Below are 27,369 nucleotides of genomic sequence, written 5' to 3' on the forward strand. Positions count from 1 at the left end.
AGCATAAGTTCTCTGAAGCAGAGATCTTTATAAATTGTAATTACTCCTTTACCCACAAATGCTTAGAAGAATCCCTGGCAGCTTAAGCACAAGATAAATACCCAATAAATAGCCTTGGAATGAATTTTTAAAATGAATCATACAGCATTTCTAAAGCCCCTACTTGTATTTGGCACTGATCCTACGTAAGATAACTGCTATAAGCCAAGAAATACCACTTGATCCAATACATGCGACTCAGCGCGTCTGCCCAGGCAGGGGGCAAGCAGCACATGGCAGAGCAGAGCAGGCGCCCCCCCCAAAGGTTAGGACATGCTCCAGTCTTCCCGATCTTCACCCTGAACAAGTCAAGAACCAGCAGGTGGACGAATGGCTATGCTGTGAAGCTCTGACAATATGTGACAAAGGAGTTCAGACATGGAAGAAGTCACTTTATAGTCATCACTACCAGGAGAAGGGTGGTAGTCAGCTTCTGAGACACCCCCTGGGCACCCTGTCCTCTGGCAGTCACATCCCTGTGTGGTCTCCTGCCACAATGAGTCAGGACCACCCTATGGAGCTGACAGAGAATTTCCAGAGCACAAAAGGTATCTCAGCTCCAGCCTCGGTGCCTGGGATCCCTCACTCTTTGAAAGGCGGTGGTCATGCTGTGGTGACTCTCGGGAAGCCTCGTGGAGGAGCCCAAGTGGAGAGGAACCAATCCGCCAGCATCACGCTGCCAGCGGTGGGAGTGGGCCACCTTGGGAGCAGACCCTCTAATCCTGGAGAAGTCTTCAGAGGACTGTCGTCCCAGGCAACACCTGATTTCAGCCTCATGGGTGGTCCTGAACCAGAATCCCCTGTGTGAGCTGCTCCAGAATTCCTTACCCACAGCATTCATGAAAAGCAATAAATGATCGTTAAGTGTTTTCAGCCATTAATCCTGGAAGATTTAGTATGCAGCCACAGATAACTAATACAAGAGGTACTGGAAATGACTTCCACAGAGGAAGCAGGGCCTGAAATGGGGACATCAAAAAAACTGGAGGCATAACAGGCAAAGCAGAAAGGTGAGCCTGGGGGGGAAACTATGAGCAAAGGCAGGCATGTCTGTTACACAGAAGCCACACCCACACAGAACCTCAGGATGGGAACAAAGCTAAAGGACGTTTAGTCCAGCTTTTCATCTAATGTTAAAGTCCATTCTTAAAATAATAAAACTAAGGCAGGGACTGCATGAATTTATCTAAGCTAAAACCCAGGAGAAGGCTGACTTCTTATAATTCTCTTCCATGTAGTGATACAAATGAGGAGAGTCCAGTCATAACAGGGGCTACATTCCTCAGTTTGAATCGAGGTCACTCCTGAGAGTGACTTAGTAAGAGTTGAGTGAGGAAGAGGGAGAGAAGGAGGGGGGAGGAGAAAAAAGGGAAAAGGGGGAGAAGCAGAAGGAGGAAAAGAAGGAAAAAGAAGAAAGAACAACAACAATAACAACTCTACAACAACAGAAGAAGAAAGAGGAGGAGAGGAAAGAAGGAAGAAAAAACTGGTTTATTAAATGCTACGTGGTCGGCGTTGTCCTAAGTTTTTTAAACACATCATCTCATTTTGCCCTCACAATAACTCCTCATTCTCAAATTATTTTAATTCTATTTCCTCCCTTCCTTCCCAAGAGACTCTCCCTCCTGATCTGAGGTAGAGGAAGTGGACAACTCTAGAGAGGGATTAAGTTACCATGCACCTAACCTCTTGTCTGGAAAAATCTGACAATGTAGTTAAAGCTCCAGCAGGGTCCAGAGAAGAAAGAATCCACTCCCAGGTCTGGGGCACCCGCCACACTGAAGATATAAGATCACATTTCCTGGACTGCTGATCACTACACCCCTATTCAAAGGAATAACGTACCGGAAATGGAAAAGAAAAAACTACAGCTCCCTCTGTCCCAAGAAACGGCATTTTCCTGGCCCCAGAGTGGGTTCTGTCAGAGGCCAGAAGTAGATTTGAGGACCCCACCTGGAGAAAGGATTTCGCCACAAAGATAATGCCCTGTTTGAAGAAATAGGTACAGGTGTTTGCCTTCAACCAAAGGGAACCACGAGGGAACTTGTTCTGTAGGGAGTCACCTTCAAAAAATTCGGCCACATGAGCAGCGGTATAAAGAGGGGAGGACACCCAGGTCAAGCCAGAGGAGGTGGAGGTGGTGACCTTCCCCCCTCCCTGCCACGTGTCATCCTCCCGTGAGAAGGAGGCAGATGCTGAACTGCGACCAGAGAACACAGGTTTTAAAACTTACTCAAGGTACTAAAATAGCTGCGTATAATTCTGAGAAAAAAAGACACAGACAATTAATTTTAAAATGTATACATACATTAGAGAGTTTGGAAAATAAGGCCTATACCAATCAAAAGCCTATAGAGTAACGGTCAAAACACCTTAACATCTGTAAGACCAGGAAAACTAGAGCTTCAAAAAAATCCCATCCCAACGGCATTGATGATGGACGTGAAAGGGCCACCATCAAGAAAGGCTAGGAATGATCACCAAGATCTCATATACATGGGGGTCAACAGAAGATGCTGGAAGTAGACTAAGAGGGGGCCCAAGAAGCGTCTATGGAGAAGAGGAGTCACAAAAATTCTTTCTCGTAAAACATGACACAACCTCTTGACACAACGAACTTACTGGAGTTGGCAACCAGAGAGGCCATCCTGATTTGCAAAAGGATGCTCTGCTGTCCAACCCACAGGGTCAAGGAAAGCAATAGCTACCGTTCAGTCAAGGCAAGTTCCCAGAGAACACAGCCTGGGCTGGAGAAACGTGACCCGTGCCTCTTTGCATTTCCCCACACCCCGAGCACAAGGCTCAACACAGGGCAAGTACGTGGCTACGGGGGCGGGGGGGTCCGAGGCTCAGGTGCCAAGGCCCCTGGCCCGTGTTTACCGTCATTGAAGCTGTCGCTGGTGGTAACGTGCGTGAAAGGCGACTGCACCCGAGGCTCCTCACACAGAGAGTAGCTGTGCTCGGCCTGGATGAGAGGCGCCGGGGACGTGGGGGACGGCTCCACCTCCATGGACACGCTCTTCTCTGAGAGGAAAGGGTCATTCAGGAGCTGACCCAAGACGTTCTGGGAAAACTCATCAAGAAGTTCTGAGAAGTGCTGCAAGAAACAAAGGAGGAAGAACTCAGTTTTCTTAACTGTGATCTGATAGTTACACACAAATTCTAAAGCAAATATGTTCCCCGGGGCTTTAAACAAGGTCACAGATACACAATGTCCAGTTATCTATGGCTGTGCAGCACACTACCCCGGAGGTCAATGGCTTAAAGTAACCACAGTTCACTATTCCTCGCCCCTTGGTGGGTTGGCTGGGTGGGTGAGCTGCTTTCCTCTGGGTTCAGCAATATAATTGTACTGAGCTAGAAGGCTGGCCGGGAGCTGGCATGGGCCGGGACAGAAGACACCTGGGCCTTTTGCTCCAAGAGGCTTTCTCAGCCTTGGATTCCTCTTATGGTGGTAGAAACGCCCCAAGAGGGAGAAGAACAAAGCTGAAGAGCTTCAGAAGTCATCCGTCATCATCCCTCCCTCCACATTCTTTCTGTCAAGGCGAGTGACAAAGACCAGCCCAGATTCAGGGGGTGGGAGAATAGATTCCAACTCCTGATGAGAGAAATGGCAAAATGACATTGCAAAAGAGTGTGGACAGAGGTCAGCATAACTCACCAGGGCCCTCGCCGTGACTGCCTACCATGATCGGCACTGGGAATATTTTTCAATAGCTATCCTGTTATCTATAGCCAGGGGCCAAGTTCAAAGGCATCCGAAGCAATCCCCTGTATTCTCCCCACCACCTGGACTTGGTTCCTCTCCAGTTTTTCCTTGATCTCCTTAATTTCTTCTCACCCTCCATCGCCAGCATCGCCAATTCCCAAGCCCCCACCCCACCATGAAGATGGCACAGGAATAATCTCTATATATAGTCACGGGGATTCCTACATCTCTTGTTCCGCTGTTTCACTCTGAGGAAGCTGCAGCCCCCGCCTCTCCCTCACTGACGCGGGGACACTCGTGGCATGAGGATCCAGTGAGCAGGGTTTCATGACCTTGGCAATGTTGACGTTGTGGACTGATAATTATGGCAGGGGGTTGTCCGCATGTTGCAGGCTATTCAGCAGCATCCCTGGCCTCTACCCACCCGACGCCAGTAGCATTGCCTGAGTTTTGAAAATGAACAATGTCTCCAGATGCCACGAAATGGCCCGAGGCGAAAAAATCATCATTGCTCTAGAACCACTGCTACAGAGTATATTAATAATAATAATAACTTAATTCAATTTAAAAGTACATTTTGACAATAGCTGTTCTAGCCACTTCTTCCTTCTTAATGCTCCCTGAGTCACAGGCTAACATGTGCTGATTCAACTTAGGGATGTTTCTGGTATAGCAAGGAAGTTAGTACAGAGCAGATAAAGGAGTAAGAGAACTGATTGCATATGGCGCTACTTGGGTGGGCAATGAAAACTACTGGCATTCACATGGCCAAGCCCTACCGCTGCACTGAAGTGTCAGGGAAGATGTTCTGAAGAGGAATACAATTTGGGGAGTGGAAGGCAGCACGTGACCCTAAGGCAAGAGCTTTAAGACTGGGGGAGTCGTGGGACAGAACCTCTCCTCCAGCAAAGGGGAGACGCAGACAGCACAGCAGCCCCCTGTGGGCGAGGTCCCTAACGTGGAGTTGGATTGGTGAGTTTCACCAACATCACAGACATGAGAAATGGCTGCATGTCATGAGGACAGGATGCAGAAAAGTCACAGGACTTGGGCTCATCCCAACAGGCTTGGGTCACCTGTGAGAACAAGACAGCATGGCTGGGAGAGAGCTCTCTGCGTACGAGCACATTTAAAACTGAAAGGTCCTCAGCAACATCTATGGCAAGAGTTCTCAGATGCCAGCGTCTACATTGCAATTTACAGGAAAGCTTTCTTTTACTCATTTTATAATGAAATATTTTAAGCATCAGAAAAATTATAGAGAATAGTACCATGAATAATTATGTATTCATTCCTTTGGAAAGATCCTATTTCTCCATGTTTGCTGCTGCAACCTTTTCTCCTTTACTCCTTTTTTTAAAAGAAATAAAATGGGAAGGGACTGCTAAAACTCCCACCCGATCTTCTTTCCTCTCAAAGTTAACTCCGACCCCAAACTTGGTGTTTATCATCCCCATCCACACTTTTACTACGTATTTACGTTTTCATTGCCTACATATAAATTTTTAAAAGTTTAAATATGCAGCATACCTCGCGCATCCTTCTACAACTTTATTCTCTCTAAAAAAAAAGATTTTTAGATGTATTCATGATTATACCCATAGCTCTATTTCATTCATTTAAACTTCTGAATTGTACTCTATTCTGTCTATCCATTTCCTCTTCACGGGTATGTAAAGAGTTTGTTATTATATGCGATCCTGTAATAAACATCCTTGAACATGAAGGGAACTTTTTTAAAGTGCTAATCCAGTGACCCACCTTCAGAGATCTTGACTTGGTTGGTCAAAGCCCTCTATAATCAAACTACTGCCACCCTGTGATGCTAATGCTCACTTCAATTTTTCAGCCACTGAAGTCCCACCCCTTCTCCACTCGGCATCCCTCTCCCCCCACACCACTTTCCATCCCTACAAGTTGACAAAGTCCCTAGGTGTCCAGATATGCCTGAGTCACAGGAAGAGTCATGGGTTTCACAGCTACCATGCGCTAATCTTTAAATAGACACTGGGGATACAAAATGATAAATAAGAAGATAGGAGAAGCCAATGCCTTCCTTGAGCTCACCATTCAGCAGCTGCTTCTCCGACATTTATGTGCTATGAATCACCTGACTCCCAACTTTAGATAACTCCCAAGTCTAGTGGGTGTGAGATTCTGCATTTCTAACCAGCTCCTAGGGAGGCCGCTTGTCCCTAGTGAGGAGCAGAACCACCTCAAGGTTAAGATTACAACCTTCAATAACCTGAAGTCAGGATCTGATTCCCCTAAGCAGCTCCCCAAAGACAAATTTACTGGCTGGCTGATAGTAAATATTCTACAGGTCATCTGGACAGGGTTCCTTTCAAGACCAAAATTAAGGTAACAAAAAGAGAAATAAATAACACTGAGTGTAAAATGCAAAACCAAGAGTTGAACTCACATTGCCAAGCCACAGTTCTGCTGCCCGAGCTACAATGTCAACTCTGGGCAGCTGTGTGGGCCCTGCCCAACCTCTAGAATCCCATTCTGTCCCTGGGAAAGGCTCTCTTTGATGGCCCGAGCTTTCCCACGGAATTGCCAGCCTGGAACTTTGCTGACGCCGTTCCCTTTCTCCTGTGCAGCACTAATGAATGTTTCCATGAACATCCCCTGGATAACCGATAATAAAACTTCTCAAACTCCGCCAACCGTCCCCGAATTCCCCCTACTTTGGATTTTGTAGTAATTATCACGTTACCACACAACATAGCCCTAAATGATGATCAGTCCTGAAGAACTCCCCGTTGTTACCAAATGCATTATGATAACCTTCGCTCTGCACAAAGAGCCTCCTCAGAAGAAGGGCCCGACTGTGCCTAACCAGCCTGCACACCCGGGAACTCAGCAGAGGGGTGAGCACTCAACAGTTCCCAGGAAGACACTGTGATTAAAAAGATATGCCCAGCATGTCCCAACCAGACGCTGTGACTCAGCCCAGCAAACAAGCGCCAGCTGTGGCTCCAGGGCTCAGGAGACAGGTCAGCATGCTCCTGCTGACGCAGGGACCAGGCTGGAATCGGCCCATCCTTAATGCCAGCCGATGAGACAGGGCATACGGTCTTGGAGCCCAAAAACCAGAGGAAGGAGCAGAGTGAGCTTCCAAGAGGGAGGCTTTCTAGATCCTGCACACACTTTGGCAAAGGACTACTCATGTGAACCTCAGGGTTATGCAATTTTAGTGGGATTCTTTTAAGCACATGTCCACAATAGCATTTTACCACTCTGTCTAATAGTTTAGTCAAGCTTTATGGGTCTACAAAGTACTTTCATAGCATTCTTGTCCATCAATGCTCACAGCAATGCCATTGTCCAAGGTCTCAGTCACCTACTGGTAAGAGACAGACCTTGAAGTAGGGTCCACTTACTTCAGATTGGCTGAATTTCTCTGCATTGTCTCTCTAAGAAAGAAGTATTGGAGCTTCACAATCCAGCTACATGGGGAAATGCTAACAAGTATCAGACACAATGCTGATGCTAGTTATTGATGATGATATTGATAGGATTGGGTGCTAGAGGACTAAGTGTTTGAACATGCTAGACTTTCAGAAAAGGAGCTGGGTGCTTTCCTATAAGGTAGACATGTCTCCATTTATTTACAAGGAAACTGGGGCTCAGAGTATGAAGGTCCATTGCCTAGGGCAGAAGTGAGATTCTATCCCAAGTCTAGCCATTTCCAAAGCCCATGCAATCCAAAGAGCATGCTGCCTCATTGAGGTCAACCCCTTAAGCTGACACGTAGTGTAGACTGGAATTTAAAAGAAAAAAAAAGAGAGAGAGAGACTTATTGACAGCCCATCCACTTATCCACACACAGCCTTCCACATTCAACATGTAGAAACATGCCAGGGGGCATTAGACAGAGAGGCTCCTGGTACGCCTTCCGTGGACATCAGCAATAAGGATGAAAATATTTCCTTGTCCCTGGTATATGGTTCTCTGCCAAAGGGTTCAAAGTAACATCACAGAATTTCCAGACTGGAAGAAACCTCCTCACCCACCTCAACAACTTCCTTTAAGAATCCATGTCAAGGATTCTTAAACAGCCAACACTGAATGGCCTCCAACCTGGCCCCAAGAGTCCTGTAAAGTGTTGTCTCAACTTTATTTTAATCCATGATACTTTCATTCCAACCCTAAGGGAATTCCTTATGACATTGTAGCAATATAGCTTTGGAGCCAGACAGCCTTGGATTTGAATCCTGGCTCCTAGCTAAGCAGACCTGAGCAACAGCCTCCAGTTCTCACACCTTCCCTTTGCTCCCTCTGTAAATTGAGGATAACAGTAACACCAGCTTCCTATGGTGAAGATTAAATTAAATAATGCATGTAATGCACCTTGCACTTCACTGGATTAGTGATCTTTTTTTTCTTTTTTAAAGCTCTTTAAAAAAAACAAAACCCTATCACAATTAAAACAATAAAATGTTGACTTTTTCTAATTTCACACTGGCTTCTCACACCGTTTTTCCTTGAACATCCTTTCATTTTCTTCTCTACCCGTCAGGAAACTAAGACAAAACCAATCTATTTCTTTTATAGTCATCCTAGACAGACACGGTTTGAATTGATCTTTTACTCCCTTGACGAACCCCAGCCCTTCAAATAGGTATTACTTAACTTGACATTTTTTACTGTTATTTGATGTTCTTTTCATCGCCAACTTAAATCATGAGTCCTTATAAACTATAACCCAGATGTAAACATTTTTACCCACCCCTCTGAGCCTAGCACAGGTCATAGGTCATGTGTGCACACCAACTATCTCATTCTACAAGATCCCAGCCAAACAGTCGACGAACCCAAATTGGAGCCTGGCCCTCCCGACAAGGATAAATGCATGTTATCGAATGTTTAAAATGTATACCCCAACCTCCAAATCAGATAAATGAGTAGGAGAAATTGTTAATCTTACACAAACTCCTTCCTTCATAAAAACATCGCCATGGCTCTGAAGCATTTGCCTTGTGATTGCAGGTCATTAACTAGTTGTCGCATGCAGGGAAAGAGTGGTTTATGAGCGGGGCTGATGCCTGCTGCGAAGAGTTGCCCCAAGAACGCAGGCCGTGGGGGTAAGGCAGAGGGAATAAAGCAGGAGGAAAAGGGATTCGTAATTCTTGAGCTCAAACAACTGGCTGCATCAAGTTACGAAGCCTTCTTCCTTGTCTGCCCCTGAGGTTCCCTCCTTCAGCAAATGCCATGAGCAGCCGTTCCGAGCAAGGCGCTGGGCTGGGCGCTGTGCGTTATCGGAAAGGACTGTCCTGGTGCCCTGCCGCCCAGGGTGTCACAGAGCATGTTTAGAGCAGTTTCGTTCTCCCGAGGTGGGCCAAACAAGCATCTGTAGGGCTGGAGCTAACTGGAGAGCGCCGGGCCTGGCGGAGCAAGGCCGTAGACCAGATCCCAGCCCTACACTTCACCAACTGTCTCTCCACCTCTTCTGGACTCAGTTTCCTTGTCTGTAAAACCGCCTCTGCCTCTCTCTCTCTCTCATTCTCTGTGGGGAGGGGGCAGTGATGGCATAGACTTTGGGCTTGATCAGTAGTTTCTCGCCTTTTTTTGGTGTGGACCCTTTAGCAAATCTAGTGAAAGTGTCCCACCCAAAAAATGCCCGCAGGCTCTACACTCAAACCCGGGCAGGCTCCATCCAGGCGGGGCGCCGCTCCCTGAGGCCTGCCCGTGGTCGGGAGAGGATTCCGTGGATCCCGGATCAAACACTCCCAGCAGAGGTAATAGCAGGGACCAAAAAACGGTTGTAGGTTACAGGTGACAACCTATGCAGCGCCAATACCCTATAATTTTCTAAAATGTAGCAAGCAATATAAAATGGAAAAGTTTTCAATTTAGGAAAAGGGGGAAATGCCCTCTTTCTGCTTCCTGGGGGTTTTGGGCTTTGCCCGTTACCCTGCGGGGCAGTGAAGCGGGCCGCGTGCAGGAGGCCAGGGGGTCAGAGGCAGCACCTGGCGGTTCCTTGCAAGGGTGCGGGCCCAAGGCCTGGCGGCTCCGCGGGCTGCGGCCACAAAGGTCCCATTCTCCAGGCTGCTGCCTGGAGACAGGCTGCCTTTGCTGCGGGCCTCCAGCTGGCGCTTCCCTCCCAGGCAGGGGAAGAAGGGTTTTTCGTGAAAAAACGCGCTTTAGAGCTTTGCCCAAGAGCACAGAATGCTGCATGGATGCAGGGGATGTGGTGGGGACAAGCTGACCACCCCAAAGCCTCAAAGAAATGCGGGGAAATAATTTACAGGGCAGGCCTCAAATTTACTTTAGAAACCCAGGTTTCCCTCCAGCAAAGCACAGCTTGTCTGCATTGTGCAGGAGGAAAGGGGGAAGAAGGAGGAGGGAGGAGGAAGGAGGGTGGAGGTCCGCCTTCAGGGACAGCGCATCTCAGACCTGGGGGGTTCTCCGGCTTTGCGTGGACCCGGCGCATGTGCCCTGCACGTGTACCACACAGAAAATGGCCAGACGCCCACCAGGAGGTAAAAAGGCGGCTTTGTCAAAACCACAAGTTAAAAAAAAAAAAAAATGGCTCACATGTCAAACCCTATTAGAGTAAAATTTCAAGGGGACCCATTTTTTTCTAGGACCGAAATTTAGGTGTGTTACATATTTCTCTAAGAAATTTGGGACTGAGGCTTGGAACCCTATTACCCAAGAAGTTTGGAGGGTTTGGGGTTTTGTTTTTTTGTTTTTAAAGTGATATTTGCTTTACTGAAATTTTACAAGCAGTAGCAGAAATTGTTTTTTGAAGAGCCTTATTCCAAACAATACATACTTTGGTTTGTAGTATCCAGATGTGCCTTTCTTTGATAAAAGAAGTATGTAAAATAGACTAATCAAGTTATAATGGCATTGGGGCCTGCTAATTTAAAGAAACACCCCCCCCCATCATAAGTCCATTGGTAGAGTATATTTGTTATAAAAAGAGTCACCTTTAATTTATTAATATTACTATGAATTTTTACATGATATTTGCTTCACATGAGATGCATCAATACTAATTCCTTTTAAATTACGTAATTTTCATCATTAAAACAAGTAACGATGCATTCTTTCCAAATGTAATCCAATTCTGAATGGTCTAAGCAGTTCTTCTTAGCTTGAAATGTGCTGTGAAAAAAAAAAATTCCTTCTTTTGTTTTATACAAACAAATCAGTCACAGTATTAAGGGAGAAACACCCAGGAAACACTGAGGTCATCCCTTCCTATCCTTACAAGAAGACATAAGCTAAGATACTCGTTGTTTGTACCCTCTTGGGTCCTATCCTAAAATAACTAAAATCTGGTATTTTGCCACTCCAGAAAAACTTCTGATTATAGCAACAGACACCCAATCATAGACTGATGAAGCTTCAAGAAACGTTGGAAACCATCTGGGCCTACCCGGTCATTCTAATTTGAGAAAACCAGGGCAGTACATGAAGTCAAAGAGCTGAGGGTTAACCTCTATATACCATAGATTCTGTAACAAGAAAGATGCCGACTGAACCTAAGTAAGGATCACAAACAGATGACTTCCTCCATGGAATTCTCTGCATGGGACGGTTATGTCACAACAAGACAACCCTACCTCTGAGTGAAGACCCAATGCCCCAGATGACAGGTATACAAAGAATATTCAAGGAGCCATAAAGACTTCAGGAACAAAAACAAAAACCAAAAAAAAACTGGCACACTCCTTCAAAACCCTTCCTTTATTTTTGAGCCAGTTATGTCCTCAGAATTGGAGCATCACACTGGGGAAAAGGGAGAATGCTTCGCAAGGGCCAGGCACCGGCTGCCTTGTTGTTTAAATAAACAGAGGGTGACTCACTGCCAGGAGGCACCCTTTCACCCCAGATAACAGGGATCCCACAGGCTGCACAGCCGCAGGCCCCGGGAGACTCTGGCTGCGGGCCACCTGCACTTGTGCCCTGGCAGGTCGCAAGCGCACGCCTGCTCATGGAAGGCTGGCCTGCTCAAACCTAGCAGAGGGTCTGGACCATCCGAAGGAGTATTTTACACACAGGACTCCCAAGTCAGAAGGCACATGTTCTGGATCAGCTCTGTAACTATTAGCAGGAACCTTGGGCCAATGACTCACACTCCAGCCTACTCCGCCTGAACCACCTGCCTTTCAAAGCTGTTGTGGAGATAAAATGAATGCCTGGAGAGTCTGACCCAGATAGAATGCGGCACTGCGGGAAGTGGAAAGGGGCTGAGAACCATTAGTGGGCTACGCACGTGAAAGCTACCTCACAGTTCCCCACAGAGGGGTTTCTGACCTCCGCCCCAACTAGCCAGTTAGCAACGGCAAATGCTAAGGCATGGCACCGCTCAGCTGCCTCCTCCTGCGTGTTCCCTCCTCTTACAAAACCCAACCAGCCAAGGCAGTAAACCCTCTTTTATCTCCAAATGCTACTAGAATCCAGGAGCTCAGCTGCCTGGTCAGGACAGGACATCTGGAGACAGTGAGGAGAGAAAAACCACCAGTTAACTTTCAGTGACCCACCCCTGCCTGTTCCAGGCTGGGCCGCTCACTCCAGTCCCATTGCTGGCAACACGAGAGGGGGGAAAGGCCAGCCCATTGTTTTGAAATAAAGAAGATAAGGTTAAAAGATGTTGACTGCCCCCCGCCCATAAAAAGGAAGGAAAAAAAGAAGCAAAATTTGATGTCTCTCTACTCATTTAGAACAGTTCCTTTCACTAAGAGCTCAATAAATGTTTGCTGTTTTATTGTCATTAGTACTACATGCCTAGATGAAAGTGGGACAAATTATTAAGCATTTCTCTTATCTATCAGCCTATTAACACTATGAAAAATTATAAGGCTCATAAAATTCCACTTATTCTTCATGACCTCATGCTAGATTCTAGTTTGCCCACTGGCTTACCAAGGGGCTCAACGTTCAGTTCCTCAATTCATGATTGAAAAATCTCCCTTTGCCCCTTTTGAAAACCAGACCCATATCGCCAGCCTCAGATGCACCTCCCACTGCCAGCAAGCTCTTCACAGACCATCGTCACCACCGTCATATCCGTTTGTTTCTCAGGGCTCCTCCGTTCTGACCAGCAATAATAATTTTTTATGCAAACCCTCTCACTCAAACATTTTTTAAAAGATTTTTATTTATTTCTTTTTAGACAGAGAGGAAGCGGGGGGAGAAAGACATCACTGTGTGATTGCCTCTCATGTGCCCCCTACTGGGGACCTGGCCCACAACCCGGGCACATGCCCTGACTGGGAATTGAACAGGCAACCCTTTGGTTCACAGGCCGGCGCTCAGTCCACTGAGCCACACCAGCCAGGGCTCACTCAAACTTTTATAAGAGAGCGGGTCATAGCCGAACTGGAGTATCCATTTTCCACATTGCTGGCACCGCTGACAAAAAAGGAGGGGTTGCCACCAAAGTCAGAAGGTAAAAAGAAGGAGATCATCACCCAGCGGGCAACTGAGAGTCCACGACAGAGCACCAGCAGAAAGGGAGAAAGACGGAGCAGCCGGGCTGTGAGTGGGAGCCCAGGACGCGCGGGCCGGCCCCCGCGGCAGCCAGCCAAAGCTCCCCCAGCTGACGGGCACTTCAGGCTCTCCGGTTGGGCTCTGGAAGTGGAATCCAGGTGCTCCAAAAGGCATTCCTCTGGGCGTTTTTGCCACCAGGACAGTCCCTTCATCCAGCTACAGCCCTGCCCTTCCTCTTCATGTGAATTTGGGAGAGTTGGAGAAAACCTAAGAATGGTGGAAAAAGAGGCCATAATCTTCTTTTTCTACGAAAGGCTGTATATAGAACCTAGTGATCTCAGAACTGTTATGAAAATAAGCAAATATATTCTGCAGCCCCTCCGAGAAACAGGTGCAAACACCACCTGTGAAAACTTGGCACTAAACAGCTTAACTGAGCATTTTTCTCTCCTAAAGACAACTTAGAACAATGTTTCTACATTCTTTTTTTCACAACTGAGGAGTGGTGGATAGCTGCTAATTGCATCATAAATAGGGAACATTTGCCTACTGGTCATAAAAGCCTCTTTTTTGGTTTCCCATGAAGCTGATGGTCTCAGAAATACGTATGGTCTGAATGTAATAATGATGCAATGCCTTTGTGTGGGTGGGGGGATATTTTGGGGAAAAAAGTCAGCAAAACTTCATTAATAAATCATATAAGGAATCAAAAGGGTGGCTGCTATTGTAGTAGAAAGAATGCTCTATCAGGAATGAAATGATTTCGATGTAGACCTCTTTCACCCTTGGCTTGGTGACCTTGGGCAAGTCACAGAACCTGTCTGAGTCTCTTTTCTTAGAATATTTAAAAAAAAGACTAAGACCAGCTGGTATCCCAAGGCCCTACAGTTCGGACATTCTGAGACCAGTTATTATGTAGGTAGCCTAAAGGAATAAAATAGCCTGAAAACAAATCTTAAGCCTGAGTCAGTGTTCCCGGGAACTCCCTCTCTGGCCTTTCCTGGGACTCTTTTGGCAAAGAACTAATTCCCCTGAGGATGGCTGAACTAATAGCTGGATAGGACTGGCTGATTTCTGCCTTTGAACAGCTGGTCTGTGAGACAAACAATCAGACAGGCTTTTATGAGAAAAACAAACAAAAAAAAGGTTCAACTTTAGCAGGCCAAGGGGAGAAATATCAGACTTAGAAAGTGTGGTACTGCTTCCCCCTGACCTATACCTGCTTATATGGACCAATATCCTTCTAGCCTGCGCTGTGCAAACCTCCATGAGAAATGGGGAGAGAGGAAAGACTAGACGATTCTTGGAAGGCCCAGAAAAATTCTTGGCCAAAATTCCACATTTTCTGTTTCATACCTTAGAAGAAACCGAAAGTTCTGGCATGGTTAGAAGGTCTCCACCAGACCATGTTGGTTGAGGTAAAATGGTTATTGTTGTAGGTAAAAATTCTTCATCGATTGGTATTGTCCTGCCGATTACAGGGTTCTAAATGCTTGTTGCTTCCCCTCCCCTTCATGCCGACAACCAAAAATGCTACCATATGTTTCTAAAAGTGAAAGCAGCCGACTTTCAACGTGTAGACCCAGCTGGATCCTGAGGAATCTATACGGGAACTCGGATTCTTTCCATGGGTCTGTTTTCATTATTTACGCGAAATGTAGCACTGTGTCAAAAAATTCTCTTCGTGACCATCTGGGTAATGGATTTGCACGCCCTCTACAGTCGAACGACCCACCAATACCTGAGTGACCCTTTCCCCATTCATCTGAATACTCTCAACATTGGAAGAGCTCAGATTTCTAATAGGTTAAACCCCTAACTAACTTTTAAAGTTCTGGGCTAGCAATAAACTGATCCTTTCCTCACCTTTGTTTGAACAGATTTTTGCCACCAGCAGCCCATTTCGAAGGGAAGGGGAAAGAAAAACAGCAACTCACAAAGCCGTACACAGAGTCGGTGTGGAAAACGAAGGGGCAGCTGGACCACCTCGCTGACTCGTGATGTCTGTAACGCGCAGTAAAATTAGTACATTGTGCCAGAGCTAATACTCCAGTCTCAACAAAGTGGTGTGTTTGTTAGGGCTTCTAGTTCACAAAAGAGGTATTTAAAAACTCTGCATGTAGCCTTGGAAACAGACCAGGGGAAAAGTAAACAGAAAGCACGAGTTTTGCCTGTGCAAGCAGCAAGCGCTGTCCCAAGGACGGAGGGCCCTAACAGATGAAGATAAATGAAGTGAGCAGTGGCCGAAAACAGCCGCGTCGCAACCACTCGGGAAAATTCACCGGTGGACGGTGGACAACCCTGACTTGATAGCTTTTGTCTCTCTCTCCATCTGATCCTTAAAATAGCCCATGTTAAGATTGTCTCAATAAGTTACAGTATACCTAAGCAAGCAGCTATTGGAAATGTTATTGTAGGAAGCAATTTGTTAATCAATGGTCACAATACAGAGCACAATAAAATGGTCACGTTATATATCAAAGTGAAAATATATTTAAAAAGCGAAATTCCCTTTATTTTCAATTATAAAGTAAAGAATTATCTACAAATGCTATCATGTAGAAATATATAGACAAGGTATCTGGCAAAAAGTTGACAGTACTTCTGCACAGTATAACAGATGTGTTTTTATTTTTCTTCTTATCTGTATTTGCTACAATGAAAACCTACGGGTTTATAATAGGGTCAAAAAACATTTGCTTTCTTTAAAACAGATTCCATTTAATCAAATTAAGTGAGACTTGGTTTTCATAGTCCTTGGGGAACAAAGAACAGTGAGGGCCTCTGAATAGAGACAACATTTTCTACCCAGAAGATGGATCGTCTATATTTCATTCCTGGTGGTGGTGGTGGTAGTAGTAGTAGTAGTAGTAGTAGTAGTAATATAATAATAATAATGCTGCATGGACAGGTGCAGGCTCAAAAGCCAGACCACTTCGCGGGACAATTATACCTCATTTTTACCCTGAAGCTTTAAATGGTAATAGACAGAAATTGCCCATCCCACTGTGTCCTGCACATCGGCTGCAATTAGAACCCATGTTGCCTGGGCCTTTGCTTCAACCAGCAAAGTACCCACCAGTGGATGTGCAGGGTTTGTCTTCACAAACAGCTTTAGTCAAGAACTCCGGTTGCAACAGAATTGAAAATGCTAGAAACAAGCTCCCCTTTATTCACGCTCTCCTCACCAGGGTGGCCCCTGATACCTCTCCCAACAACTGTGCTACTGATAACCCTTTTTATCTTATAAATCAGAATTTCCACCCTTGACCACCACAACTAAGCTTTTATCCTTAGGCTGAATTTAGAGGTGATTTCTGGTCTCTCATGCCTTGGGGCCACCAGCCACAAGTATCTAAAATAATATCTTTGAACCTGCGCTCCGACTGCCCTGCTTCCTTTCCAAATTACAGCCAGCTACACGGAGAGACTAGACAAGGACCAGCCCCTTACTTTCTCTTGCCCCCTGTAGAGGCTGAATTCTAAGATGCCCCTGAGATTCCTGCTCCCTAGTGGACACGCCCTAAGATCCCCTTGATGGTGACCTGTGCGACCTAGGATGCCGGATGGCGTTCCTATGAGTGCCAGGTTACGTGATGATGACGGCAATTTTGTAGATGTAATTAAAGTCCCAATTCAGTTGACTTTGAGGCCATGAAAAGGGAGGTTATCCTGAGCAGGTCTGAACTCATCAGGCGAGCCCTTTCAAAGAAAATCTAGAAGTCAGAGAGATTTCCCTCCTGGCCTACAAGAAGCCGGCCACCAAGCCTTCTACAGACCCCTGCCAACAACCCTGTGGGCCTGAAAGAGGACGCCAAGCTCCATGGGCGCCCAGAGTCCTGCCCCAGAGAAACACAGATAATGCGTGTAGGTGTTCGAAGCCACTAAGTTGTGGTAATTGATGTAGCCACAGAAAACTAATAGACCCACTGACTGGCCAGGTGTCTGTCCGCTCCCTTGCCCACACTCCTTGTGCACAATCTGAGGATATGTGTGTGGAGGAAAGCTAAATCCTGAGGATAAATGTTGGGCTGGAAACTCTGTGAGCCTTTCAGTCAGCTTCAAACTGGGGAGTGTGGCCCTGACTAACTCCCTTACTCTACCCCCCGCCCCCACCCTGCCCTGCCTGATGCTTGCCCTCACCTCCTTCTGTTCACTTCTGGGAAGTGGAGCTAAGATGGCAGCTGTGACTTTATACCTGGCTTCCCATGGCACAGATCAATATTTGGATAAACCTTTTTCCTGATAGTCTGGCCAAGACCAAGTTGGTTTTAGGGGGAGTGGTTTGTTTTGTTTTGTTTTTTAAGAAACATTTACAAGAAAACTAAGGGGAAGAAAAAGGAGGACTTTTTGGAATTAAAGCAGATACATTTACATAGGACACTTTTCTAACTTAAGGCCAGCCACAGCCTGGCTTGGCTGGTGTTGCTCCTAGAATATTGATCTCCACATCTGCTTCCTTCCCCAGCCCTGTCTTTGCAGGAGGTTTACACTGTGCCAGTCTCCCTCTGGCACAACTTGCATTTGAGTTGGCACCTTCCTAGCCCTGGAGCCTCCCTCCCAAGCTCCTCCTGCTCTGGTTTCTGGCTGAATGGATGAACAAGGTTCTTCCCCTTCCAACCTCAACAATTCCTCTCCTAGGCCTCGTACTGGAGACCTTGCAAGACAACAAACACTTTTGCTTCACTCTTGTCTCATGGCCTCTGTGCTCCTGTACCTTATTCTTGTTCTCTGATCTCTTGGGCTTTGATGCACATAAGACATTAAGAATTCGCTATGTCTCAGGTGACTATGCTGAATTCTACGGATACAGAGAGGCTGTCATGAAGCTCAAGGCTGCCTAAAACATGCTTCCTAGTCCATTATTGAGGCTGGTACTGAATTATTCTACTAATATAGTATTATACTATATAAGTATAATTATTATTAATGTTATACATGTTATATAATAGTAATGATATATATTTTTGGTATATTATTCCAAAACTCAATGCATGGTCAACCTATTTTTCTCGGCTAAGCTTCATCTTGCTAGTAGCACCATGGTGGGGTCCAAAACTTACCTGCACCTTTTCTATTTCTTACAAGTATACTCTATAAAGTTGGAAAGAGACAAATGTAATAGAATTTCAGTGTTTAAGTGTCATCTCCCTATTGACTTCTCACTATCAGGCTGTTTACTTGCAGATACCCACTGCAAGTAGCAGGAGGAAATAGAGTACTGATTTGTCTTGGCCAACAGGACTCCATAGAGGTAAATATTTACCTCAGAGAGAGTCCTCACGGCTATTTCACTGTGTGCTGGGCTCAAAAGAATTCCCTACTTTGAATTTTCCTACCAAATCCACAAGCATGAATATTAGTGTTTTTGCTGAAAGAGCGCCTCATGAAAAGAAGCCAACCATCCCCATCCACGTTCCTGGAAGACACCTTAGATGCATTTTGTTGTCTTTGTTCTGACCTGCACAACATGATGGGCAAGTGGCCACTCAGCTAAGTTCTAGTGATGAAAATGAAGGCCAGCAATGATCCCTGGGAATCACCCACGTCAGTTTTGTTAAGGATGGCTGCATATGAGTCATCGGAAACATAATGAGACATTCACACAAGAATGGGAACAATACCAAACAAGTTATATGTGAAGGCTTCCCTCTTTCTGGCTGAGAACTGAGTCTGTGGTTCACATCAGGGGTCAGAGGTCACTGGTCTCAGGGTAATCTCAGAGGCCAAACCAGCAAAAACAGATGTTGTTTTCTCTCAAGCAGATACCAGCTCTCAAAGTTCAGAAAGGAACAGTCACCTGGAGCTAGAGTTAGGCATTCAGATTTCTGACCCAGTCATCCCTGCCACTGTGAGGTTTAGGGTGATCTTTTAAGAACACTTGAGCAGTTGGGTTTCATCTGCTAATATCACACAGATGTTTAAAAAAGAACATGTTGTTGCATCGGTGTAAACAAAATCTCAAAACATTTTATAAAGGACCCACATAGTCTCATTTAACTGAACAGTTATCAAGAGAAAAGGAATCTCTTTATACTTCCCCCCAACCCTCGTCATTCAACAGCTGGCTGCGTGGGCAGGCTTTGTCGAGTTTGGGGATCTTGTTGTATAAGTCACTTTCTGGTATTTCATTTTTCCCATCAATAAAATGGGCACCAGTGTTACACTGGCCTCGCCTCTCCCACACCACTTTTTTTGACTGTTTAGCAAGTCTCTTCCATCACTTTATTCAACAGCTAACGTGCACATAAAACTTGTCAACATTAGCTTAGACACTCACTGATAAAGAAGCCAATCCACTCTGTTTATTCAGTAATGGTGCCACTGAGGGGTGGTAATCATGGAGCAGAAATGCCAGGAAGCAAAGGTCGCTGACAAGATTATTTATTGATTTTCTCTAAGAATCTATCGATAAGCTCCTTATCAACAGAGTTCTTATCATCAGAGGTATGATGAGGAAAGTGGCCTAAGTATATTATTTCATGAACTCTTCACAACAAATATATGAATTAAGTCATATTATCGTCTCTCTTTTTTAATACTTTTCTATACTTAAAAAAAAAGATTGTATTTATTTATTTTTAGAGAGGAGGGAAGGGAGGGAGAAAGACAGGGAGAGAAACATCAACGTGCAGGAGAAACATCAATGGGTTGCCTCTCGCACTCCCCCACTGGGGACCTTCCCACAACCCAGGCACGTGCCCTGACTGGGAATTGAACCGGCAACCTTTTGGTTCGCAGGCCGGCACTCACTCCACTGAGCCACACCAGCCAGGGCATTATCCCCATTTTACCAATGAAAAAATGCAAGCTCAAAGAAGTTCTATAACTCGGCCAAGGTTGTACAGCTGAGGAAGGGATTCAGCCAGAAATCGAAACGAGTTCTCTGGCTGTGAAAGCCACTCTCTTTCTACTACACCATACGCCTCTTGAAGTTTCATGGTTAAAATGGGGATGACTGTTGTCATGTATGTGGACATACGAGGGGTACTGTTTTCCAGTGAACATGTGTTCTCACCACGCAGGCACGCGTCAGAGAAAGGACCAAGACTCATTCTCTGGACTCAGTTGATCATGGCATAGCTGGTCGGTCAATAGCACAGCAATAGAATAGATTCCCTATGTGCAAATTCACCTACTTGCTATGTTTGTAACCTCAATATCAATTCATGTGGTGTTATCTCAGTCATTTGCAAATATGCACAGAGAGACAAAAATCTGAGTTTCCTGAAGCGCACGCTCTGGGCTGAGGTCAAACAAGGCAACACTCTGCCTTCTTGTTTCAGGCCCCATACTGTAAACAAGTGCCCTTTTCATGGTCCATTTAGTGCCACATTTTTTACATTTTTGCACTTTGTGTTGATTTTGCAGTTTGACGTCACCCCCAAGCATAGTGCTGAAGGGTCAGCTAGTGCTTATAATCCAAGAAAACTAGGGCGTGTCCTATGAAGAAGACCCGTGTTAGGTGAGCTTCCTCCAGGGATGCTGGCATGAGTTCAACATTAATAAATCAACAAAATATGTTACATAAAGTGCCTTGAAACAGAAACAAACATAAAACAAAGTACATATTGATTGGTTGATGCAAATGTTGTGGCCAGAGGCCCACAGGAACCACTTCCCTGAGGGGCAATGATTCGGTATTCACAATTCAGCGTTCGCAGGAAACTCATAGAACAGAACTCCCTCCAAATACAGAATAGATTCTATTCAGTCATTAAAAACTTCTAAGTACAAAACATAAATTTGAGGAAGTGTGGGAAAATACCTGTTATGCATCTAAAGGAATACCTGTTAAGTATCTAAAACCATATACATGAAAAAGACTGGGGAGGAATATACAAAATAGACAATAATGTCTCTAGGTTAGTGGAAATAAAGGAGATTTTTCATACTTTTTCAACTTAGGTAATGTATTTTCATGGCTTAAATATAAAATTTTAAATGAAAAGTAACTGCTACCATTAATATCTGTGAGAAAAATACTTAAGTCCTTACTGTCAACTTTATGGCTAACGCTACGTTAGAAAACCAGCCCAAAGGTAAATAAGACCATTGGGAGGACTAATGAGGTTTAATTCACTTTTCTGAGGAACTTGAAAGTGATCTTCCTAATATGGATCTGATTTACCAGCCAACCACATTGAAGGTTCTCTTCCCGTTTTGAGTTCTACTATTGCTGCCATGTTCTCAGCCCCCTCCCCTACGTCCCCACTGCCGACATGACAACACTCCAAGGCCCTCGGACTCCCAGCCCGCCCCTCACCTCGAATACCACCCCAGAAAGGCAGTGCCGGTGCCTCCAACTCTAGTCACGGGTACTGTTTTCTAATCTTCACGGCATTTACCATTATCTGAAATTATTTATCTATTCCACCTTTTATGGCCTTGACCTGTGCTCCTCACTGGACTATGCAGGTACTATCCTCTTGCCCATTGATAGTCACCTCACCCCACCCTGCCCACCACCACACCTAGATCGCTGAAATAGCCAATATTTGCTGACTTGCTCTTAAGTTTCCTGATCCTTTTTTCTCCCTTTGCCCCAAACCAGCTGTAATCATCCTTTTACCTCTCTGTTTTATCCCGGGAGGAGTTTAGAAATACACCTATCATGTAAAAATAAGTCCTCTCCATTTATACTTCTTGATGACTCCATCCTGATTTATTTCTGGGAGACGGCAGGGTTCGGAATTAGAGGTTCAGTTCTCTGGAACTCACTACAGTTGACTTTCAATGAGATTAGCCCTAGTGGTGTTTTGTTGAAAACTTGCTTATCATTTAGCTAACTGCAACTCCACATTCCTCCTTCATGACCAAATTACTGTGATCGCCTTCTAACATCTCTGTACACGCTCCAGTCTGGTTGAAGTCCAAAGGATTGATGGATGAGTAATAGTGTCTGAGATTTCTTGTTAGTTTATGCTAATGTTCTTTTAAAAGGGCCAGCAACCCCCAACACATGACCCTCCAGAAAGAGAGGTGTGGGCGTAGTCATGGAGGGGGTGACATTTGGTCTGGCGACGGCCATCTCCAAAAGTGACCATGGAGAAATCATATTATCTCTGTTGTAAATGCTTTTTCCACTAGTGTGTTTTGGCCAAAAAGTTCATTTAGTTTTTTCCATAAAATAAAAGACACATTTTTTTTTGTTGACTAATAAATTTATTGATTTGGATATTTTGAGTATGTTGGCTGTCTCCTGCATGGTATAGTGTTGATGGTTCTCAATTAATGTCTCAATTTGATCACTATTCAACTGGTCTACCCAACCGTGGAGGTTCATCATCCAGTGAGAAATCTCCAGCACAAAATTTCACAAACCACTTTTGACCCTTTTGATCAGTCACAGGAATTTCTCTCTACGTTGCACAAATCTTTTTTTGCATTTCAGTTGCATTTCTAGCTTTCTTGAAATAATAAAGCATAATATGCCAACAATGTTGCATATTTTCTTCCATCTTCACAAAATTTCACCAATTTTGGTAAGTTTTTTTTTTAATGAAATGCTGACATGCATTTATAATCTAACAATATTGTCACAATATAATCTAACACAATATAATATAATCTAACGAAATTTTTTCAAATGAAGTTAAAGACAATTAAGTACTACTAGAACCATCTTATGGAAAAAAAACAAATGAGCTTTATGGCCAGCCCACTATTCCTAACATTACACCTTCATCAGAAAGCAGTTGTAAGAAAGAAAAAAAATGCTTTAACTAAGCCTGTTTTCATGATGGTTTCCAGGCAACTGCATGATGCTTGATACGATCGTGGATTTTCACACAGCTCAGTAATATCACACAGTCATGTAACTTTGCTGGGAAAAAAGAGAAGCGGGGCTTGCGAGCAGCAAGCATGGCAGAATAAATGGAACTTTCTTGATGCATCATAAAGAGAAAAACATGTAGTCACTCGTAATAGAGAGAAGACCACAACCTGGAGAGGCACTCTGCACAGGTATCTGTCTCGAATTTTGAAGTTTCACAAGCATAGCTAAAATTGTGCCCTTTGATCTGGAGCTACAAGTTAGATTTGTTTTATCTATGTAGGAGGGATAACTAAAATGATGTGGACAAAAAAAAAAAAAAGGTTCTAGGGAAAGTAACCTCACAGGGTGGACTGATCATAAATTCCTCTCTGGGCAGGTCATGGTGCATAGTCCCGCCCCAGGACTGCAACTTCTTTAGTGAAAAGTTTTGAAGTCAGCCCTGTCCACTCTTCCTGTATATCTAGGTTAAACATACCTTTAAAATGCCAGAAGCAATACCCCTCAAAGGTGTAACCACCCTCAAGAAAACACATAATCTTGTCAACTCTCCTATAATCCAGTCTCCACCTTGCTTTCTCCCACCTTCACATCATATTCTATAATTCCCTCCTTAATTTTAAAGGAATAAAAGAAACTGCAAAACTGTCATTCTTGGGAGCAACTGACATCTTGCTTTCGGCAATGTCACTGGTTTGTCTCAGATAAACTCTTAAAACGATTCTCTACAGGTCTGGACATTTCTTATGTTGACAACAATAACTAAAATTGTGAAATGACCCATAGACTTTGGGCTGGGGGAAAAAAGGGTAGGATCTTAGTGTTGACTTCATTTGATTCCAGTTGCATATTATTTTTCCTGAAAAGAAAAGACCAGTAATCACTCAAGGGACATAATTCACAGGTTACAAGACGCCCACTCCTCCGGGTGGGGACAGCTGCGGCTGCCCAGGAGGACACCTCCCAGTCACCTCCGAGCTGCCTCCTCGCTCCCTGATCTAACCGCAACGGCCCCAGCTTTCTATTTTCATAAACGTTCATCAAAAGCAGTAATCGGGCACTACAGGGTGGGATCATCCTCCACAAGGACAGTCATCCTTGAGGCCTGAGCTACTTAAGGGGCGCCCCTGTTTTTAAACCCTGATCATTTTGTTTCGCCAAGCTCCCAGCTCCACCATGAGTAGTTTATCTGGAACCGTGAATAAACGAGTCTGGGGTGCGCACTGTGTTGTGTGGCAGCAGGAGGAAGCGAAAGAGAAGAGACAGGCGGGCAGGGTGCGGGGTGGGGGAGGTGCTGGAAGGGAGAGTGACCAACTACCCCAGTTTGCCTCCAAATTATTTGCACCTAAAGTCCTGCATCGAGAAAAACTCCTCAGCCCCACGCAAACCAGGATAATTGCTCAACCCACAAGAGGAGGAAGAAAATTGCAGACATTGCCTAGGCGGAGGCTACTTAGTCATTCAACACTGTTAGTCACGGAGAACCCAGACTCAGGAAAGCCTGCTCCGAGGTGTCCCTGCTCCAAAGCTGCATCCGCGATGCTGGAGCCTCCCGCCCTGCTCTCCCCGCGGGGATCTGGGTTCTTGCTGAACACCAAAGGACGCTCGAAAACGCAGCATGCCTCCCGGTAGGGACGCCATTCCTCCAACGTTTCACCTCCATGCTGCGGTACGTAGTCGATGGCCATGATGAAGCACTCACTTTCCTGACCTCTGACTCCCGTTAGGAGAGCTTTCTGTAAGCCGTCGGCACTCACACTGCCCCTCCGTCATTAGGAACCCTCTAGAAACCCTGGCCCGTCTTCCACCTTCACAGCGTAAGAAGCTATCAAACAGGCATGGAAAAAAGCACACGTGCATTCACAGATGTTTCCTTTCAGAAGCAAGTAGCAGAGGCCTGATGGGTAGGAGCCAGTTGAATCCTTGTTTGCTAAGAGCCACAGGATAAGTGTGACAATGGCCATTTTATGATTCCTCCTTCAGGAATGCCATCTCACTCATCTCCCCTTACGCCCCCCAAGCCAACATAAACATCACATTAAAAAATGCTCACTGAGCCTAGGAATCTGTGTAAGGGCCCCTGGCGCTTTGTTATAATTTGTGATTAATTGTTGTTCTAACTGGAAAAAATTCAGAAATAAGTAGTAATTCAGAAAATAATTTAACCGATGGCCCTGAAGCCTACCACCCAGACCCTTACAATGTAAACCTGCTATGTTGGCCTCAGATTTTCAAAAAAGAACCAAAATGTTACAGATGAAACTAGAGCCCCACTCAAAGAGGCAGGTACCACAGGAAGGTAGAAACTGAATCTCAGAAAGATTAAATAACATTCCCAAGGCTGTACAGGGAGTGTCTCCGGCAATCTTAGTGTTCCTCGTTGCAAATAAAATTTCCCTTCTCTCACCGAGTCCCTTAGAATCCACTTAAAGTCGTTCCTAATGTGATGCTTAGAACACTAACCAAAGCACTTGATCCCAGGACTCAGATTTGCTGCCACCAAGTGCTAACAGATGCCACATATCTGGTGGCAATCACCTCAGGAATGTAAAACTTCAAATCAGAAAAGACCCACAAGATCTTATGATTGTTTTATAAACAGTTGTTTCCTGCTTCCAAGTAAGTGGAAAAGAGATTAAAAAGCTGTGACTGGCCCTAGCTGGGTTGTTCAGTTGGTGGGAACACTGTCTCATACACCAAAAGGTTGCAGGTTCGATCCCCGATCGGGGTACATATGGGAGGCAACCAATCGATGTTTCTCTCTCACATCGATGTACTTCTCTCTCTTTCTTCTTTCCTCTCTCTCTAAAATCAATAACCTATCCTCAGATGAAGATTAAAAAAAAAAAAAAGCAGTGATTGTGTGAAGTGTATAAGGTATAACTAGGAGAGTACAATTTCAATATAATTGAACATTTTTCATTATAAAACATCCTTCACATTCCCTCCAAATCAAAACTGAGCTCTCTCAAGCCCTCCCTCAGTCCCTCTCCGGCTACCAATTTACTCTACATTTTCCATCTTTCAGGTCTTGAGAATCCATCAGAGTATTGGACCAAATATTTTTTTTGCAAAGCCAAAGCTCAGAAATGCCATATTGGAACAGTCCCAAATAACAGTGAGAGTTATTTTATTTTAATTTGCATTTCACAATCCAGGCTGAATGTTATGATCGGTACCTAAAAGCACGATATTTCATCTGAAAAGTGAGACCATTCGAACAGGTGCAACAGCATTGCCCAGGGCTGGGGGAATCTGTTCACCTTCTTCTAGGAAAAGGAATCTGCGGCTCCCAGGAAAGCGGCAAAACTCAATGAGCCCCTCTGTGGAAGAGCTACTTGTAGAGAAGAACAGCCCTTTGTCTTGTTAAGCAGAGGCCTTTCTGAAAACAATGAGTGTGAATTTAATGTAATACCCCCCACAATGTACATTAAAATTCTCAAAATATGTCTTCCCGCCTCTCCACTCACACAGCCCCACGGCTGTCTAGCCAGACAGAGCAACATGGATTTCCCCGAACATACGGGCTCCTTACACCTTTCTACCTTGGGACACAGGAGGCTTGCAGCCCAGAATTGCATTTGTCTCCCTTCTCCACCTGGAAAACTTCCGCTTTCCCAGGGAAAACCAGCCATTTCCTACTCACCTAGTACATCATCTCACTAGGGGCCCAAAGTGCACCCAGAGTCCCCGATGTTACTTCTGTTACTGCTTTTATCACATACTTTGTGCATTTTTATCTATTTCCTGCTCTTCAAGGACGTGGCCACAGGGTTTACCACCGTGCCGAGACATACCAAAGCCAAATAAACGCTGGATAACTGGATGAGAGGCCCGCCCTGTCGCCTTCTCTGTCCTCCGCACCACCCTCTGTCTGTCACAGGGCTGTCTGGTTACATGACGCGGCCACCTTCACACTCGAATCTCCGTCCAGCCCCAACTACCTCCCACCAGAAAAAAAATAAGCACCTGCAACCTAACCATCCAGGCCATTTCCTCAGCTCATAAACAACCCTTAAACTCAAGAGAAGAGGGATAATTTTTCTTCATTCTTATAAAGTGAAGAATATTTTGCTAATCCAAATAACTCCTACTTCTTCCATTCAATTTACCTGCTCTGCAAGTTTTCTCCAAAGGGACACATCTGTAGGAAGAGGAGGGGGGTGGGGAAGAAGAATGGTAAAGGCAGGGATCTTTATCTCTTTACTCTGCTGAGGTACTAATTGAGCAATAAGCTAAAATACTTCAGATGGGCTCTTACTAACTTTTGCTGTCACATAGGGTGAAATACTAATCATAATGCAGCCTCTCCTCCCCAAAGGTGGAGGCATTACATCTGGCATTGTGTATACTGGGCCTGACCACCGAAGTCTTGAGATGTTAAAATGAATCCGTC

At 45.0% G+C, this 27,369-nt stretch overlaps 1 protein-coding gene across 2 annotated transcripts in view; it reads right to left on the reverse strand.

The window, feature by feature from the left end:
- Positions 1–27,369, reverse strand: part of CREB3L2 (cAMP responsive element binding protein 3 like 2) — a 104,752-nt gene that overhangs the window by 40,999 nt on the left and 36,384 nt on the right. The window contains exons 1-2 of one of the 2 annotated variants that reach the window (XM_054563882.1): positions 15,136–15,285; positions 2,920–3,136 (exon numbers count right to left, since the gene is read on the reverse strand). In XM_054563882.1, the coding sequence (XP_054419857.1) occupies positions 2,920–3,049 (130 nt within the window). In that variant the 5' untranslated portion in view covers positions 3,050–3,136; positions 15,136–15,285. Of the gene's footprint in view, positions 1–2,919; positions 3,137–15,135; positions 15,286–27,369 lie in introns of those variants that run through there. The other variant, XM_054563881.1, reaches the window with a different exon arrangement.

This window comes from Pteronotus mesoamericanus, unplaced genomic scaffold (genome assembly GCF_021234165.1).
Source record: "Pteronotus mesoamericanus isolate MK-2021 breed Mesoamerican mustached bat unplaced genomic scaffold, CSHL_Meso_final scaffold_85, whole genome shotgun sequence".
NCBI classification, from domain to species: domain Eukaryota; kingdom Metazoa; phylum Chordata; class Mammalia; order Chiroptera; family Mormoopidae; genus Pteronotus; species Pteronotus mesoamericanus.